This window comes from Chelmon rostratus, chromosome 22 (genome assembly GCF_017976325.1).
Source record: "Chelmon rostratus isolate fCheRos1 chromosome 22, fCheRos1.pri, whole genome shotgun sequence".
In the NCBI taxonomy this organism is placed as follows: Eukaryota; Metazoa; Chordata; class Actinopteri; order Chaetodontiformes; family Chaetodontidae; genus Chelmon; species Chelmon rostratus.
In genome coordinates, this window is record NC_055679.1 from 6,609,373 (window position 1) to 6,624,575 (window position 15,203).

Consider the following 15,203-nt stretch of genomic DNA (forward strand, 5'->3'; position numbering starts at 1 on the left):
GTTCGGTACAAGTGTTATCTAAACCCACTCAGTTTGTCTCAAGGCTGCCGAGACAATCGGCGCGAGTGAGTCATGCAGAGAGGAGACAGCGCTGAAAACGGTTTTGACAGGGACAGATGTGAGGAGTTCTTTGCCGCTGAACTCCCGTCGCCTCCCGGCGAACATTCGGAGACGCCGCTGAGTTTGTGGAAGCAGCCGCGGCGCTGAAGTCGCAAATCCTCGCCTCAAAGTTTGTCTCAGTTTTTCGTGAACTCTTTGAGAGGGTGCCGTTGTTTTTCATGACCCGTCGTTGCCGTGGATGCCGGCTCGGAGGTTCCCTGATGCTGTGCTGTTCACACGTCAGCTACAGTCGCAGACAGAACGGCTGCATCTCAACGCTCTTTTAATTAAAACAGCATATGAAGACGGCAGCAGGTTAAAAATGGATGACAGCCAGTCGATTGCTGTTTCCAATGACAACAGATGCTTTTCCCCCCGTGGGTCTCCACTCACCTCCTCTTAACTCCCAGCTTTCTGACAGCAGTTCATTTCCTTTCCTCCTCTTTTCTCTCCTCTCCTCCCCTCTCCCCTCCTCTCCTCTCTCAGCCTTTCCTTTCCACTTGTGCCGTTTTATTTTCCTTTTCTCTCTTTTTCTTTCCTTCCCTGTCATTTCTTTCTATTTCCTTCCTTCTGTACTCTTTATTTGCTTCCTTTCCCTCTTCTCTCAACTCTCCATTCCTTTCCTCTCCTTTTTGCCTGTTCATTTCCCTTCCCTTCCCGCCTCCTTTTCTCTGCTTTAATTTACGTTCCTTCACTTTCTTTCTCTTCTCTTTGAATTTCATTCCTTTGCTTTCCTTTCCTTTACCCCTCTTCCCTTCCATTCCTTGTCTTCTGTCTTTAACTGTTCTCTCCTTGCTTTTCACTTTCTTTCTTTTTCTCTCATGTCCTCCCCTCTACTTCCTCTCTCTGCCTTTCCTTTCCTCTCTTTTCTCTTCCTCACTTGTCCTTTCTTTTCTCTGCATTTCTTCTTTTTTCTTTCCTTCCCTCTCATTTCCTTTCATTTCCTTCTCTTTGATACCCAGTCCCCTCCAATCCTTTCCCTCCATTTCTTTCCCTTCCTTTCCTTTCTTCTCCTTTCCTTCTCGCTGCTCTGATACCCTCTGATTTCCTTTCTTTCCGTTTCCATTCCTTTCCTTTCCTTTCCTCTCCTCTCCTCTCCTCTCATATAAAAACATATTTGCCCAATTAAACTGTCTCTGTAGGAAAAGCAGATAAGATTCAGATCACAAGTCACGGCACCCGGCAGACATGAAGGTCATCTCTGCACCTTTTGAAATGCAGATCACACTGTGCTCCCCTGCAGCTTTACAAACTCTTTTACCAGCGAGTCTCTCAGGAACGCCGATGTCGCCAATCACTCTGCTGATGTGAATCATGTTTGGTATTAGTATCTACACAGATTGGTGCGCAGCTCTCCACCCTCTGTCTGCGTTCAAAATATGTGCCATCTGTTTCGTGATTGACTCTTGACCCGAGCAATCACACCCCCCTTCGGAGAGCTGACAGGAAGAAAGCATTCAGTGTTACTAGTATTTCACTTATGTCCCATTCAATTCTTGTCACTTGTATTCATCTTTATTTACACAGAAGTGCAGTATGTTAATAACTTGTTGGTATTAAGTGCTCTGCGTGACAGCAAGGGAATTGAACAAGCATAACATTTAGAAGTCTAGAAAGCGGGCGGTGATAAGATTGACACCCTACAGTAAAAGTAAAAAAACTGAGACTGCGAGTGCTACCACATGAAGGGCAGTGGCTTTAACAAGGATTCTGGCCAGCTAGGACCTTGTTCTAATTGAGGACCTGCTGTGAAGAGTCCAAAAGTTTTATTTCTAGCGAGAGTTTTGACTGGATTGCTGGTTTGGGAACACAATTGAGCTCTGAAGTCGAGCTTGTGTTAGCTGATGGCTGTCAGCTGTTTTATTCAGGCATAGCCGTGTGGCTTGTAGCATCCAATCGCACTCAAGTAGGTGGCCTTTATGTTTGCTGTCGTTGGTTAATTCACTATAGTTCTGCCAGCAGGTACTCATGCACTCATGTTTTTTGAGTTTCCCGGTGACAATATGTGTCTGCACATTACACTGATTTCAAACACCTACTATAAAAACACTCCGACACCGATTTTGAGAAATCACACTCCCTGAAGTACTCAAGCAAAAACTGGTATACTGTGACGTGTTCACACCTCGTCCACATTTCTGATCACTGTCTTCCTCTGCCATTCGTGCAGGTATGTCATCAACCCAAGTTACATCCACGTCAGTCAGCAAAACAAAAAGTATGATGTCTCTGTAGATTTAAACTGGCCAGCCACGACCAGTGCCTTTGTTAGGAAATTGTGCAATGAAAAAGATGATGAATAAGGGCTTCTTAGGCTTGAGTTGCTGCCGGCTGTGTTGAGTTTGCGTGGGTCACCGCGTTGCAGGAGAAAAGGCGAGGAAAAGCAACAGTGACAAATAGAGAAGAAAAGAGCTTCTTTCTCCACGTCTCTGCTCCCCTGTAGGTTTTAAGCAGCTTATTAATAATTGAGCGAGGTGAGTTGTGCGATGGCAGATCCATCACGATTCCCCCTCTGCGCCTGTCACAAACCCTGCATGGATGGATGGAGAGCGAGCCAGCCTCTCTCCCACCCCCGAACACGGTGTGTTGTGTGGGCCAGCTGCGTTATTTCACAGTTTACAAATGCGATAATGGATTTCTGACGCCGCAGAAGTTGGCTCGGACTGCAGGAGAAAATCCCTGCGTGCCAGATAAGACAGAATGTGTGAAAAAAAGAGAAGTATTTACAGTGTTTGAATGTGTAATTTGAGTGTATATTTAGTTCAAAGGCAGCTTTTTTCTCACAATGGCATATCGTCCGTGTGTCATAGAGCTATTAAAAAATGCATATGTGTATGTGCGTGCATCCAAATCTGCTGCAGAATAATGAGATATGAAACTCACAGTGTGTGTGTTTCTGCCTGTTTCCCTTTGGCCGTGAAGATTCCCTGTTTCTCTCACACATTTCTTTCCTCTCCACTCCCTCAGGACTTCACTACCCACCAGTTTTGGGTCAAACTAGCAATAGCAGCTGATTCTTGCATAACATTTGTTGAAACTTGCACACAGACTGTCAGATAGGTGGAGTTTACCCACTGAGCAGCCATCCAGAGCTGGAAAATAACTTCTTGCTCATAAAATGAAAGGTAGCTATCCTTGAACTTTGTCATGCGCTACTTCGCATTCAGTATGTCTGCGGCGAAGGCTGCGTGATAGAAACCTCAGCTGGAAAATCAGATGGAGTTTTAAAAATGAATGCGCCTCTGCGTCGTGTCCTCCCCTCAACTTCAGGTAGCACCGCGCGCCCGCTGGTATGATCCGAGTGTGGGTTACATAAGCAGGCGGTGACTTTTCAACACTTCTCAAACCAAGATGGAGAAACTTCACCGCTGCTATCTTTCTGCCTTTGTGCAGCCGTCTTTCTTTAGCCACCAGGCTGCAGAGATGGACAGAAACAACACAACAGACTGACAGGAAAACCTGAAAGGCAACCTCCTGCGCTCTATTGATTGATTCCTTTGATGTGATTAGTTTCAAACTGGAGAGACGGTGGTTTTGTTGACACTCGCGCCGAGACTCCGCAGCTATCAGAAACACTGTTTGCTTCAGACGAGACGGCAGCTCCCCGTGGTTTATAGTTTCTGTCTTTGCTATTCCACTGGGGCCTCGCTTCCTTTGTTTTCCACAACACCAGGTGCCATCTTTTAGCTGTATTAAAGAAATACATTAAAGGGGCCAACTCATCACAATAAGTTTTCTAAAGATTTTTCAGAAAGTCTTTCAGGAACACTTTGCGTTGCTGTGATACAGCTGGTCGCTTCATCATCTGGACTTTCTTTGGTTTTGACACACATGTGGGAGTAAAAATCAGCTGTGGAATGAAAGCTAACGCTTCAGCTTGTGTGCATGCAAGCGGCTCGCTCCGTCAACGCGTTTTAAAGAGGGCCTTTCAGTTTAGTTTAGTTAGTTTTAGTAAGAGATGCTCGTCTTCAGCAGCAGCTGCAAGGTCAAACCGAATCTGCAACTCCACCGACAATTGCGCATGAGTCAGAAGTGAGCTCAGCAGACCTCTGAAGCCCGCTCCTCAGCTCTGCTCGAGCTACGTTAGCGGCTACTCGCATAACACTGCGAAATCTGATCAAAACTGGTGGTGGAGTTAACAGTGCCATATCTTTGGTTCTGCTTTTGTTTTTTTCTTAACTGACTCTATAAGAAGTGATATTCCCTCAGGTTGCAGCCTTAAACTGTCTATAGCTGTTCACATCTGCTTTTGTGCGGAAGAGTTTTCAACATCAGGTGCTGATTTCAGTTTCACAGCCTGCACTGACAACATTTCCAAACCTGCTGCATCTGAGGATATTCTGCTATGCTAGCGTATGCATACCATATGATAATATCTAATAATGTTCAATTAGTGTAGGCTCCAGTGCCACTGTTGTGCATTTATCCCTGTCAGTCACTGTGTGTGTGAGAATCTATCCATCCATCTGTCAGTCTGGTGCTCAGCTCCTGGCAGCCGCTGGCCCCTCGGTGCCCTCAGATAAACACAACTGCTCCCCTGCACCTGCAGACAAGACTCGTTGCTACCGACATGATTTGATCAGCCCTGCTTTAGATGCCGCTTCTCCCCGGCGCTACAGGTCCAGAGTGACCCTCAATTACCCAGGAAACAACCAACAGATGCCCGCTCCCCAAAGAACATGCAGCAGATTTTGAATTGCAAGGATTGCCTCTCTTACAAGTGCTTGACAGCGTCTTCTTTGGCTGATTTTGATTTTCATCTTCCTGTCCACACGCCAGCTGATGTCAGCAGATATTATGGGCTGCTAAATCAAATGGCACAGAAATACCCTCAAACTCAACGTGTACGTTATATTGACCTAATGTAATTTTTCCAAAGTCAAATATGCTTTATTATGTTAAGTTTAATGTTTTTATAATACAGAGACCCAGGAGGAGAAAACAGCAGAAAGGCTCCTTATCTCTGAAAATCAAAGGGTATTAATGAGAAGCTTGAGGACAGCGGTTCACGGTGCTGTACACTCACTTTAGTTCATTAAAAAATGTTGCAAAGAAACTTCGATCTACAGAGTTTACAGTCTGAAAGCGATGACTTAAGGGCCCAGCGTGAACGTGGAAATGCTCAGTTTAATTACCTCAGTGTGTGCAATCATATTCCCTCGCAGCTGTCCAAACGGGGATATTTTCACGTTAACAACCTTATGAGGAATTAACTGAGTCACTGATTCTACCCGCTTGTCCAAAATTATCTTACTGAGAGTGTCTTCAGTAACCGCTGTTTAACTTTCAGAGTGATTTAGCCAGATTAAAGGAATACTTTGGGAAATGCCCTCATTCACTTTTTAACCAAGTGGCAGGTGAAAAGGTTTATACCACGCTCATATGCGATCAATCAAATGTGAAACTACGTGCTGCATTCATGCAATGTTGCAAGAATGGGAAAAAGTATGCATCATATCAAGATGTTGCAGTCACTAGTCTTTTGGTTTTCAGAACTTTTTTGAGCTTTTCATTGGCAAGTGAAGCCACATACAAACAAACTGTGCACACCTCCAGTTCAAAACCCTTCTGACGTTTCACCAAGTGGGAGGTGTTGCTGCTGTTTGGTTGCTCATAACTACAATCTTTATAATACAACATAGCTTAGCTGCACTTAGCATAAAGGCTTAATCTCCAAAAGTAACAAAATCTGCCGACCCGCAAATTTACAGATGAACCTGTTAATATCTCGTTTGAAAGGTGAACCGGGAATTTGACACTTTGTGCTTTTAATGTGCCGTTTGTTGCCTAGCAACCTCATGGTGATGACAAGACGGCAGGATGTCCCTGCTTCCAGCCAAGACAAAGCCGTGAAGAACACATAACCCCCCTGTAAGACCACAAGTTGTCGTTTTTAAATTCTGTTCAGAGGCAAACTTTGAGCTAATCTGTGCTAACTATCTCCTGGCTGTAGCTTCATATTTATCTTACAGACTTCTCATCTAATTCTCAGCAAGAAGGCGGACAAGTGCATTTCCCAAAATGACAAACTTGTCCTTTTACATGATGGCATTTTAGCATAAAAGCTTTTCCTGGTGTCGCTTTAAGGAGAGCTTGATTACATGGTGGCGATTGAGTTGTAACATTAACATGCACCAGCAGTTTCTTTTAATTTCGTGAAATGGGCTGCACAGTGGTTCCACAAACAGCCACTGCAGTGATAGACCTAATTCCTATTCTCCATTTGTCCTGACCTTCTGTTCTGATCTTCCCCGCGTAGAGCGCCAAGTGCCGTGATCCTACTCTGATGAGCACGCGGAGGAGAGGTGAGAAAGGAGAGGCGAGGGGAAGTATGTAGAGGGAATAATTAGAGGGTGGGGGTTGAGGGAGGAGGGCTGCAGATTGCCTGTTCAGGCTTCAGTCCTTGATTGCAGCCCCTTTGGTTATGCGAGTGAAACCCGCTTCCAGCCACTTACTTCCTGAGGACACGTGATTGGGTGGATGGAAATAGCTCTTCTTTTATAGACTGACTATCTTTACAAGTCTTCTTTATCCATCAAACGCCTCATTGGTCCTCTTTGTTTGTCTGATTGGCCATTGTTCAACACCAGCTTTTCCCTTGATACTGTTGACCGCGCATTAACCCGTGGATAGAAATACATTTCACTGATTTACAAAGGATTTACAAATCACCACAGGAATCATGGCGAGTCCTGCGGATGGATCCCTGCCTGCCGGTGTTTCTGCCCTCCCTCCTCCCTCCTTGCCCCGCTGTATGCCTCATTAGGATGACTGTGGCACGTGTTTGAAGCATGAATAAAAAGACACATCTGACAGGACCAGCGGTGCTAAACGGGCGCTCTAATTGGCCGCGCGGGTTGTTGCGTGGAGATGTTGAGGTGTTTCCCGAAAGCAGGTAGCCGAGGAGAAGAGCTAATTGGAGATTCCTTCGGTGAATATCAAAGCCGGGGAGGGAAAGAAGAAGAGGGTGAAAAGCACATCTCAGGCCTGTGCTGCTCACTGTAAAAACAAACCACGTGATGGTCTTAGAGTGAGGTTATTAGTATTTGCTGGTTTGAATGCTGATAAGATGGGAAATCAAAGGGGATCTGTGCAGGTAGCGATAGTGGAGGATGATCACAGAGCTCGTGTGGATAGATTGACACAAGAGAAGAGAGTCATGCCTTTGTAGTGAGCTTCCTGTGTGTGTGTGTGTGTGTGTGTGTTGTGCTGTCCGCATCTGGGTTTTGTGTGTTTTACAGTCGCATTCAGTAAGCTCTCGTAAGAACTGGTATATCATCAACTTGCATTATTCGTGCGTCTGGCTGCTCTCTACACCTGAATGCATCATACTGTAGGTTGTGTTGCCGTGTGGACTGAGTAAGATGCAGAAATAAAAGGAAAGCAGTTGGAAAGGTTCAAAGTGGAAGACTGACTGAGACTTAATGACTGTGCTTGTGGCCTGCTGGTGGCTCGTGACTTGTTTTTCACTGCCATCCGTCTTTTTCAATATCTCGTCTGATTAAATTACAGCTGGGTGGTGTTCAATTGAGGAAATGAAGCTGTGTGTTTTGTGAGCTTGTGTGTGTGTGTGTGTGTGTGTGTGTGTGTGTGTGTGTGTGTGTGCGTGTATGTGAGACTATATGAGTGAGAATGAAATTTGCACTTTAAATTGCATTTTTGCAGAAAAACTTTCATACGGTATGTGTGTGCTGTATTGCTGATGCCAAAGAGAGCACGAGGGGAAAAGATATTGTGTCTGTACGATTGATCGCATCTGAATGTGTGTTTGTGTGTGTGCGTTTCCCTGCTTGTGCGTGCGTTTGGCCGAGTAAATTTAGCTCGTCGGGCGGCCATCGGGTCTCCACAGTCTTGATAGTTGACTTGGGCCCATGAATCCTGATTTCCCTGTCGGCTAATCAGATAACAGTCTTCTGCTCTGGTCTCTTGGGATCGACCAATCACACTCCGCCAGGTTGATGCCATGGAAATGGCTCAGCCCATAAAAGCATCACTTCCTCTTCACTGTCTGAGGTTCAGAGCTCTGCTTCACATTAAACCTTGACTATGAAGACTGAAACATACAGGAGCGTATTTATTCAACTCCAAAGCACTTTAAAAAAAAAAGATGCTATCAACTGAATTTTTTAACAATTTTTAAAAAAAATATTTGTAAACCAAGCAGGCTAAAGGATAGATTTTGCCTAACAGATAATAACATTGAAAAAGAATAGAGATATCCTAATTTTAAATCTCTAGTATAGAAATTAAATCCTACATTTCCCAGGATGCACATGGATCGTGTCTTTAAATAAGATGCCCCCTGCCTAATGAATGCCTTCTCTTTCAAACTCTCGTCCCAAGTTCGTAACACAATTCAGAGCCTCAAATCAGTCTGAGATAACCCTGATGACATCACTACGACATCATCCGGGTCATATGTAAAATCAAAGAGTGGCCCTTTAATGCCCCCGTTTCGATATTGTGGCACATTTATACCACTGAGAAAGTGGATATGTTATAAATATTCTGTTGATGGTGTTGAACTGTGACTTTGGCATCACCACTGGCAAGCTACTGACAGACACAGTCAACATGATCGTATACTGACAACCTGAGAGAAAAAGATCAGTTCTTCAAAAATCTGAATTAAGCTAGCTTAGTTATCCGCATATGAAGAACGGGGCTCAAGTAACGATATTAAGTTCTGATGAGGAGTCTCAATATTAAATCTCATATATATCGATCCTGTGTTATATATGTACATCTTTATTTGAATCACTCTGTGACGCAACACTAATTGCATTGTTGTTGTAGGAAATAAATAAGAATTTAATTGTAAATGCTGATATGATGGAGTCATGGAATGGTTTTATAAAAAGGAGGAAACCTGCAGGACAAAGTGCTGCAGTGTTGTGTAGTTTTAGATGCTTGGAACCACAAAGATACTACCTCACATATTTGTTGTGATGCTGAATCATATGATAAGCCCAGAGAAAGCCTACTTTATTAATCCCTCTTGGCGCATGGTCGAGGGCCGTGCCCAGGAGGTGGACTGGCAGTTACCGATCCGCACTCTGTACTGACCGGTACATCAGGATTTGAACTGGCCACTCCTGAAAAAGTCATCAGCCATGTTTCCATCATTGTATTTTACGCTCATTTGAAGCACTACATTCGAAAAGGCTGATGGAGATGACACCATTCTGGAAAAACATCACATTTCTATCCTGTTTTCTGCATTTTTTTTCACAGTTTGCCAATTCTCTCAAAATTCAGTGTAAATTTGCAATACATTAGGATGGAGACCCAGCGGTTGGTAGCAGCTGTTGGCACTGTATGAGTAAACAGACAAGAGCTGATGGCCTTTGATATGGGTTTCTAGTTAAGAAACATAAATTGAGGCTAACTGGAAGACTTACAAGTCCTAAAGTTGTGTATTTAACTGCTGAGTGTGTTGTGAAAATTGCCTCTCATCTCTTTAACAGGGCTCCTGCGGTGAATGTATGGACAAATAGGTGAAAGTAAAAAAGCCTCTTTCAGCGTCTGAGGAATGAAGGATGATAATGTCCCTGCAAGAAGTCGGACAGGCGGCCGTCAAAGGAAGGCTTAAGTGTGTTGTTGTGTCAGCAGGGGCCTTCTTTACAGAGTCTGGTCTGCTTGTCAAATATCTAAAGGAGATGCTCGCTGGTCCAGAGTCCTCCCACACACAGCTGCTCCCAAATAATCAGCCTGTGAGTGTGTGTGATTTCATATGTGCAGGCTTGTGCATCCTTGTGTATTATGCTCGAGTATACTTGCACTTGCAGAGTTACTGTGGCACACATCACCTGTGTGTTTCATTGTGTGTGTGTTGGGGCTTGTTTGTCTGATCACGGTGTGTGTCCCTCTATACCTGTCCATCCACTCTCTCGTACTATTGAGACTCCCCCTCCCACAGGATCTGCTCATCTGTGTTTGTGTGTTGTGTGCGTTGCTGCTGCTGAGCCAAGTGGGACTCCACCAAGGCCGAAGCCAGTCGTCAAATACTTGTTTCATTCCAAATTGAGACATTTATCTGAAAAAGAACAACCATAATGTATGATGCTGATCCTCTGGGGAGACCTTTATTTTTCCACTTTTCCAGCAGCGCAGGGAGGTCTAAGGTCAAAGTGACAGGGTTGCATCCCTGGAGCAAATAAAGCTCCATGTCTTGTGCGAAGAAATGTCAGTAGTGCAGGTGGTCGCTGTCACAGAGCCTTGAACCAAGGCATTCCAGCGTGAGCACATAATGACTCATTATGCCAGCTTCACGCCAGAATCATGATTATATGATGAATATGGGACTTTATCAGCTGACAGAAGTGACTAAATGAGTGATTTCTCGGTGTGTGCTTGTGTCAGTTCTTGATGACCCTGTTAAGTTACATAGAAATTAAACATTTTTGCCAATAGATTTATAAGAAGATTGATGCCACTCTCATGTCTGCACACTTAATATTAAGGTACTGAAAGCAGATGGTTAGCTTGGCTTAGCACAAAGACTGGAAACAGGTGAAGCAGCTACAGTAGACTGGCTATAAATCTGCCTGCCAGCACCTCTAAAACTTACTAATTAACTCATCGTATCTTATTTGTTTAACCAGTACGAAACCAAAGCATAAAAAACAACAAATTGTGGTTTTATGAAGGTTTATGTGCTGGAATATTTCCTGGCCAGGGGCAGTGAATTACTGGATTCTTGTGCTAAGTTAAGCTAAGCAGCCGCCGGCAGTTGCATTACACTTTTTATGGAAAGTGAATGAGTCTACTTTCCAAAGAGTCAAAATATCCCTTCAGAGGTCAAATAATATTAATCAAATAATGCATTATGTCATTTTTGAACAAAAATGTCTTCCTCCTCGTTCTGTAAAGGACCACTTTCATCTTGCACTCCCTGACTTTTATGAAAATTCCAGTGAAATGTGAAATTGACCCAAGACTCAACCACATTTGAGAGGCATGCAGTCAATGAAACAATCATTCAATATTCCTGTACATCATCCAATAAAACACGGATGGGCGGCCATCTGTAACCAACCCCTCCTCAATCATACCTCTCATCAAGTCTGACATCCATTCCATGCAGAAGCAGGTTAAACCATAAAAGTCATCGGTGGCAAATGTGCTCCTCAGTGCTGCAAAGACATCAAGCCAAGAGTAATCTCGCCCCACTGTCGGGCTCCATTATGGAAGCTATGTCGCAACACCAGTTCTCGTTAGCAGTTTACGCCAGCCGTACTTTTATAGCATCAGGGGTCTTGGTCGTACGGTGCGTAGCTTATCTTGGAATGGAAGTCTGTTAATGCCCGTGTCATTTCCGTCATGCTGAGCTTGAAATTAATTTCTGCTGTGCCTTTGCTTGTGTCTCCAGATGGCCTGGTGATCTGGCGGATGCTGACCTACCCCCCGACTCGGCGAGCCCTCCTGGTGGGCTGTGGTCTTCAGATGTTCCAGCAGCTTTCGGGGATCAACACGGTCATGTGAGTGGAACCACCCGCCGTGATTTTACCGCCGTCGTCCAGTACAGGTCCAAAGGAGAACAAACACGACGTACAGCAGGAGCGTTTACCATGTTTAAGTTTTAGAAAATCAACTAGGATTTTCACCCACTGGCGTCCTGCCTGTATGTTAGAGCGGCTGGATCGCTGCGCAGGTGCTGTGCATCTCCACCAATTAACAACAATTAAACAAATAATCAGTGTCAAAAGTTAGTGCGGTTGGAGAGACAGTTATCGACGGAGGCCAAATTCACACTAAGCTTGTTAGATCTTTACTGCATTAGTTCAGTTCACTTTGCAGTGTTATATGAGATCAAACTGTATTGAGTTAAGCCTACCTATAGCATATGAATGTAAACAGAGGATGAAGCTGTAGTCTAAACTGAAGATCATATTCAGTGATGCGGTCCAATTGTTGAAATCCAGAGAATGGAAATTGCTGGAGGGTCAGGCTAGCAAATCCCTGACGAGCTACTGGTGAATCCTTCTGCTTTCAAACCTTCTAAATGCTGTGAAACCAGCCTCGCTGTAAATTAAAATGCAACATAGCAGCATGTGCAACGCAACTCCTTGGTGATTGAGACCAAAGAAACATGTCATGTTCAGAGATAGTCAGAAAGTACTCAAGGCTTGCGTTTCATCGTTTCACTCGCTCCTGAAGCAGCCCATGTGTTGATAACGGCGCTCTGGCGGACTTAATCAAACTGGAGAGTCCGTCCTGTCACTCGACCGTATCGCCACTGAAAAGGAAAGTTCAAGTGCGTTCTTACCTCTTCCGCCCTGAGAGTTAATCAAAACAATGAGGATGCATGACACTGAACCTGTGCGTCAGCGGCCGTCCTTTTCAAACACAAGAGAGATCTAGACAGATGTATTTGGTTTAGCAGCATGGTATGAAATCACAAAGCATTTCTTTCATCTTTCATAACACATCATACACCGGGGGCCAGTAGCCTCATCGCATTACTGCCCACTGCCTGCGAAGGGACGGACCATCCCTCCTCTTTTATTCTTTTTATCTCTCCATCCGAGGAGATTGTGTCATCCGTCTCTGTCTCGCCTCCCCTTTGAGATGAACTATATTACAAGCGCTGTAAACAATCTGTGGATGTGTGCTGTTGCTTAGCGACCGTCGGAGGCGAGTGTGCGTCCGTGCGCCAGCGCATGCATGGGAAATGTGACACTATGGACTTTGGGGTATGGGTTAGGGTCAGGTGTGTGCAACGCGCTCACGCGGGCGTGTGCGTTTGCAGCGAAGCGCGGGCCTCGGCACGCGTGTGCTCGTACGATGTGGTCAGACTGCAGGCAAAGATTAGGAGAGCGCGTGAAAACGAACAGAGATTCGGCTGCGGTTAGCAGAGGCGACGCGCTGGATCTGTCACAAACGCTCGTTCCTGTGCCTCTTGCTGAGTGTCCACCTATTGACTGCCTGCCTCTCCGGCTGTATATTCATCTTCATCTCCTGCTAACAGCCCGAACAGCAGAGGGGACAAACTAAATCTGTCACAGCTCGGTCCCTATCCGCCCCTCTGTCTCTCTGACTTTTGTATCTGCCAGTCTCGTCTCTCAGAAAAGGTCTGCCTGCTAGTTTATCTGTGTCAGCAGTGGCCCATTTACACCGAGCACTGTGCCGTGTTTACACCTGCCATTAAAATGTGTCTCCGGTCTACAAATTGAAATCTGATTGCCCTTTCGTTTGCAAAAAGATCCACTGTGGCTTCCTTTGGTGATAATTACATCCTTCAGAATTGACATTAAAGACCTCATCCTGCCGACAATCAATTTTTCACAATAATGTCTCAGTTTGAGTTGTTTGCTCTTTGTCTGCTTTGCAGCATTTCCTGCTTGGAAAAGTTGGACACAGCTCACACAAGAGTCTATCAGAGCACAGGTGTTTGCAGTTGTTTTGGATAATTGGATCATGAATGCGAGCAGAGATTTGCAGGTAATTTACATGAGGTCACCAAAGTTCACGAGCCATATACAGGAAGTACTATGCAAACAAAGCTACTAAACATAATGATACATTTAGAAGTTGTCCTGTCACAACAGATGCAGCACAATTAGCAGGATAGTGAGGAAAATGTGAAACAAGTGCAGTCCTTACATGCCCACACAGTGCTGAAGCCACGTTCATGTCAATCAGAATTATTGTAATTATGAGTTTCCGACTTGAAATAGCTTTCACATCAACCTCCAGGTCCAAATTATGTCCCGGAAAGATTTTCCATTCAGTGTAGTCAAACCCAAATTTAGTGCGTCGTGTTATATTGTTAATGAATGCTATTTTTAACTCGCCGTGGTGATCTTTGTCATGTTTGCCATGACATGAACGAAGCGGGAGGAGGGGTCCAATCAGGGGACGTAAGTGAAAACACCTGTGCAGAGTGAACACGACTGTGGGCTTTAATAAGGACAATGCAGCTGGTTTGTGCAGTGACATTCAAACTCCATCTGCGATCCAGTCATCCAGGATGTGTCAATTCCAGAAGAAGTTACTTGTTTTTTTGCTTTTGAGTTCATTTTTTTTCCGTGAGATATAAAGAACTGTAAATTTACCAGTAAGACATGCTGTGCCTGTGTACAGGCCGTCATTTAAATATTATTTTACAAAAACACCTCTCAGACGAAACATCGTCACGTCACAGTTGTCGTGTGGCGTGCCAGAATGTGGCCCAGATCTCAGACGGCAGAGACTGGGCAGGTGCAATTGAAGGAGACTTTACGTCGAGATAATCTTGTAATCAATACAGGCTTGACGCTGCAGACAGACTGTCCTCAGAAGCGACAGATGAGACGAGAACAGAGAGACAAGGGACCGTCAGCTGCGCAGGACGGGGACGTTTTATGCGACACACTAATTATAAGCAGTTTGCCGATATTATTAAATATATTCATTCACACTGTAAAAAGTACAAAACCAAGCATAATTTTTTTCAGTGTGTGTGTGTTCCCTCGCTCAGCAAGTCAGCATGCATACAAAAAACATTTGATCTTTGAGTGTTCGGTCAATGCACTCTATTGTCCCAATACAGTGCTAAAAGAAACACACACAGCAAAAACAGTAAATACATTTTTGGGTGGTGATGAGACAGCAGTATACTGTAAAAAACAAAATAAGTACAAAATCTTTGGAAAAACATGTTTAATCAGCATTCCAATGTCACAGTTTAATAGATGTCAGGTGGCACACATATTACATCATTTCCTTTAAGTATAGAAATAGAAAAGTGCATTGATTTTTTGCATAATAACTGAAAAATATAGCAACAGTATTTAGTACATACAGTTTAAAATGAGTATTTATGGTGCTGGGACACAGCATCTGTCTATTGTAAAGCTGTTCACTCTTTACTATAGTCCACTATAGAGTGTATTCACCTTTATTTATATCTCATTACTACATCCTGTATTGTGGACTTTTATTATTCCTCCATGCAACGCAAAAAGGAGTCTGTGGTCATTAATCAAGAGCTGCTTACCATTAATCAATGTTAAGCTAGTCTTAAAATTGATAGCAAGATTGTCTTTTTTGTCTTTAGTCTAGTCTGCATGGTGACTTCTACCATCCATGTCTGTGCCATATGTCAGTCTGGACAACGTTTT

General features: G+C 44.2%; 1 protein-coding gene across 1 annotated transcript in view; it reads left to right on the forward strand.

The window, feature by feature from the left end:
* Positions 1-15,203, forward strand: part of LOC121625907 (proton myo-inositol cotransporter-like) — a 59,799-nt gene that overhangs the window by 24,600 nt on the left and 19,996 nt on the right. The window contains exon 5 of the mRNA XM_041964226.1: positions 11,471-11,579. Within this exon, the coding sequence (XP_041820160.1) occupies positions 11,471-11,579 (109 nt within the window). The remainder of the gene's footprint in view (positions 1-11,470; positions 11,580-15,203) is intronic.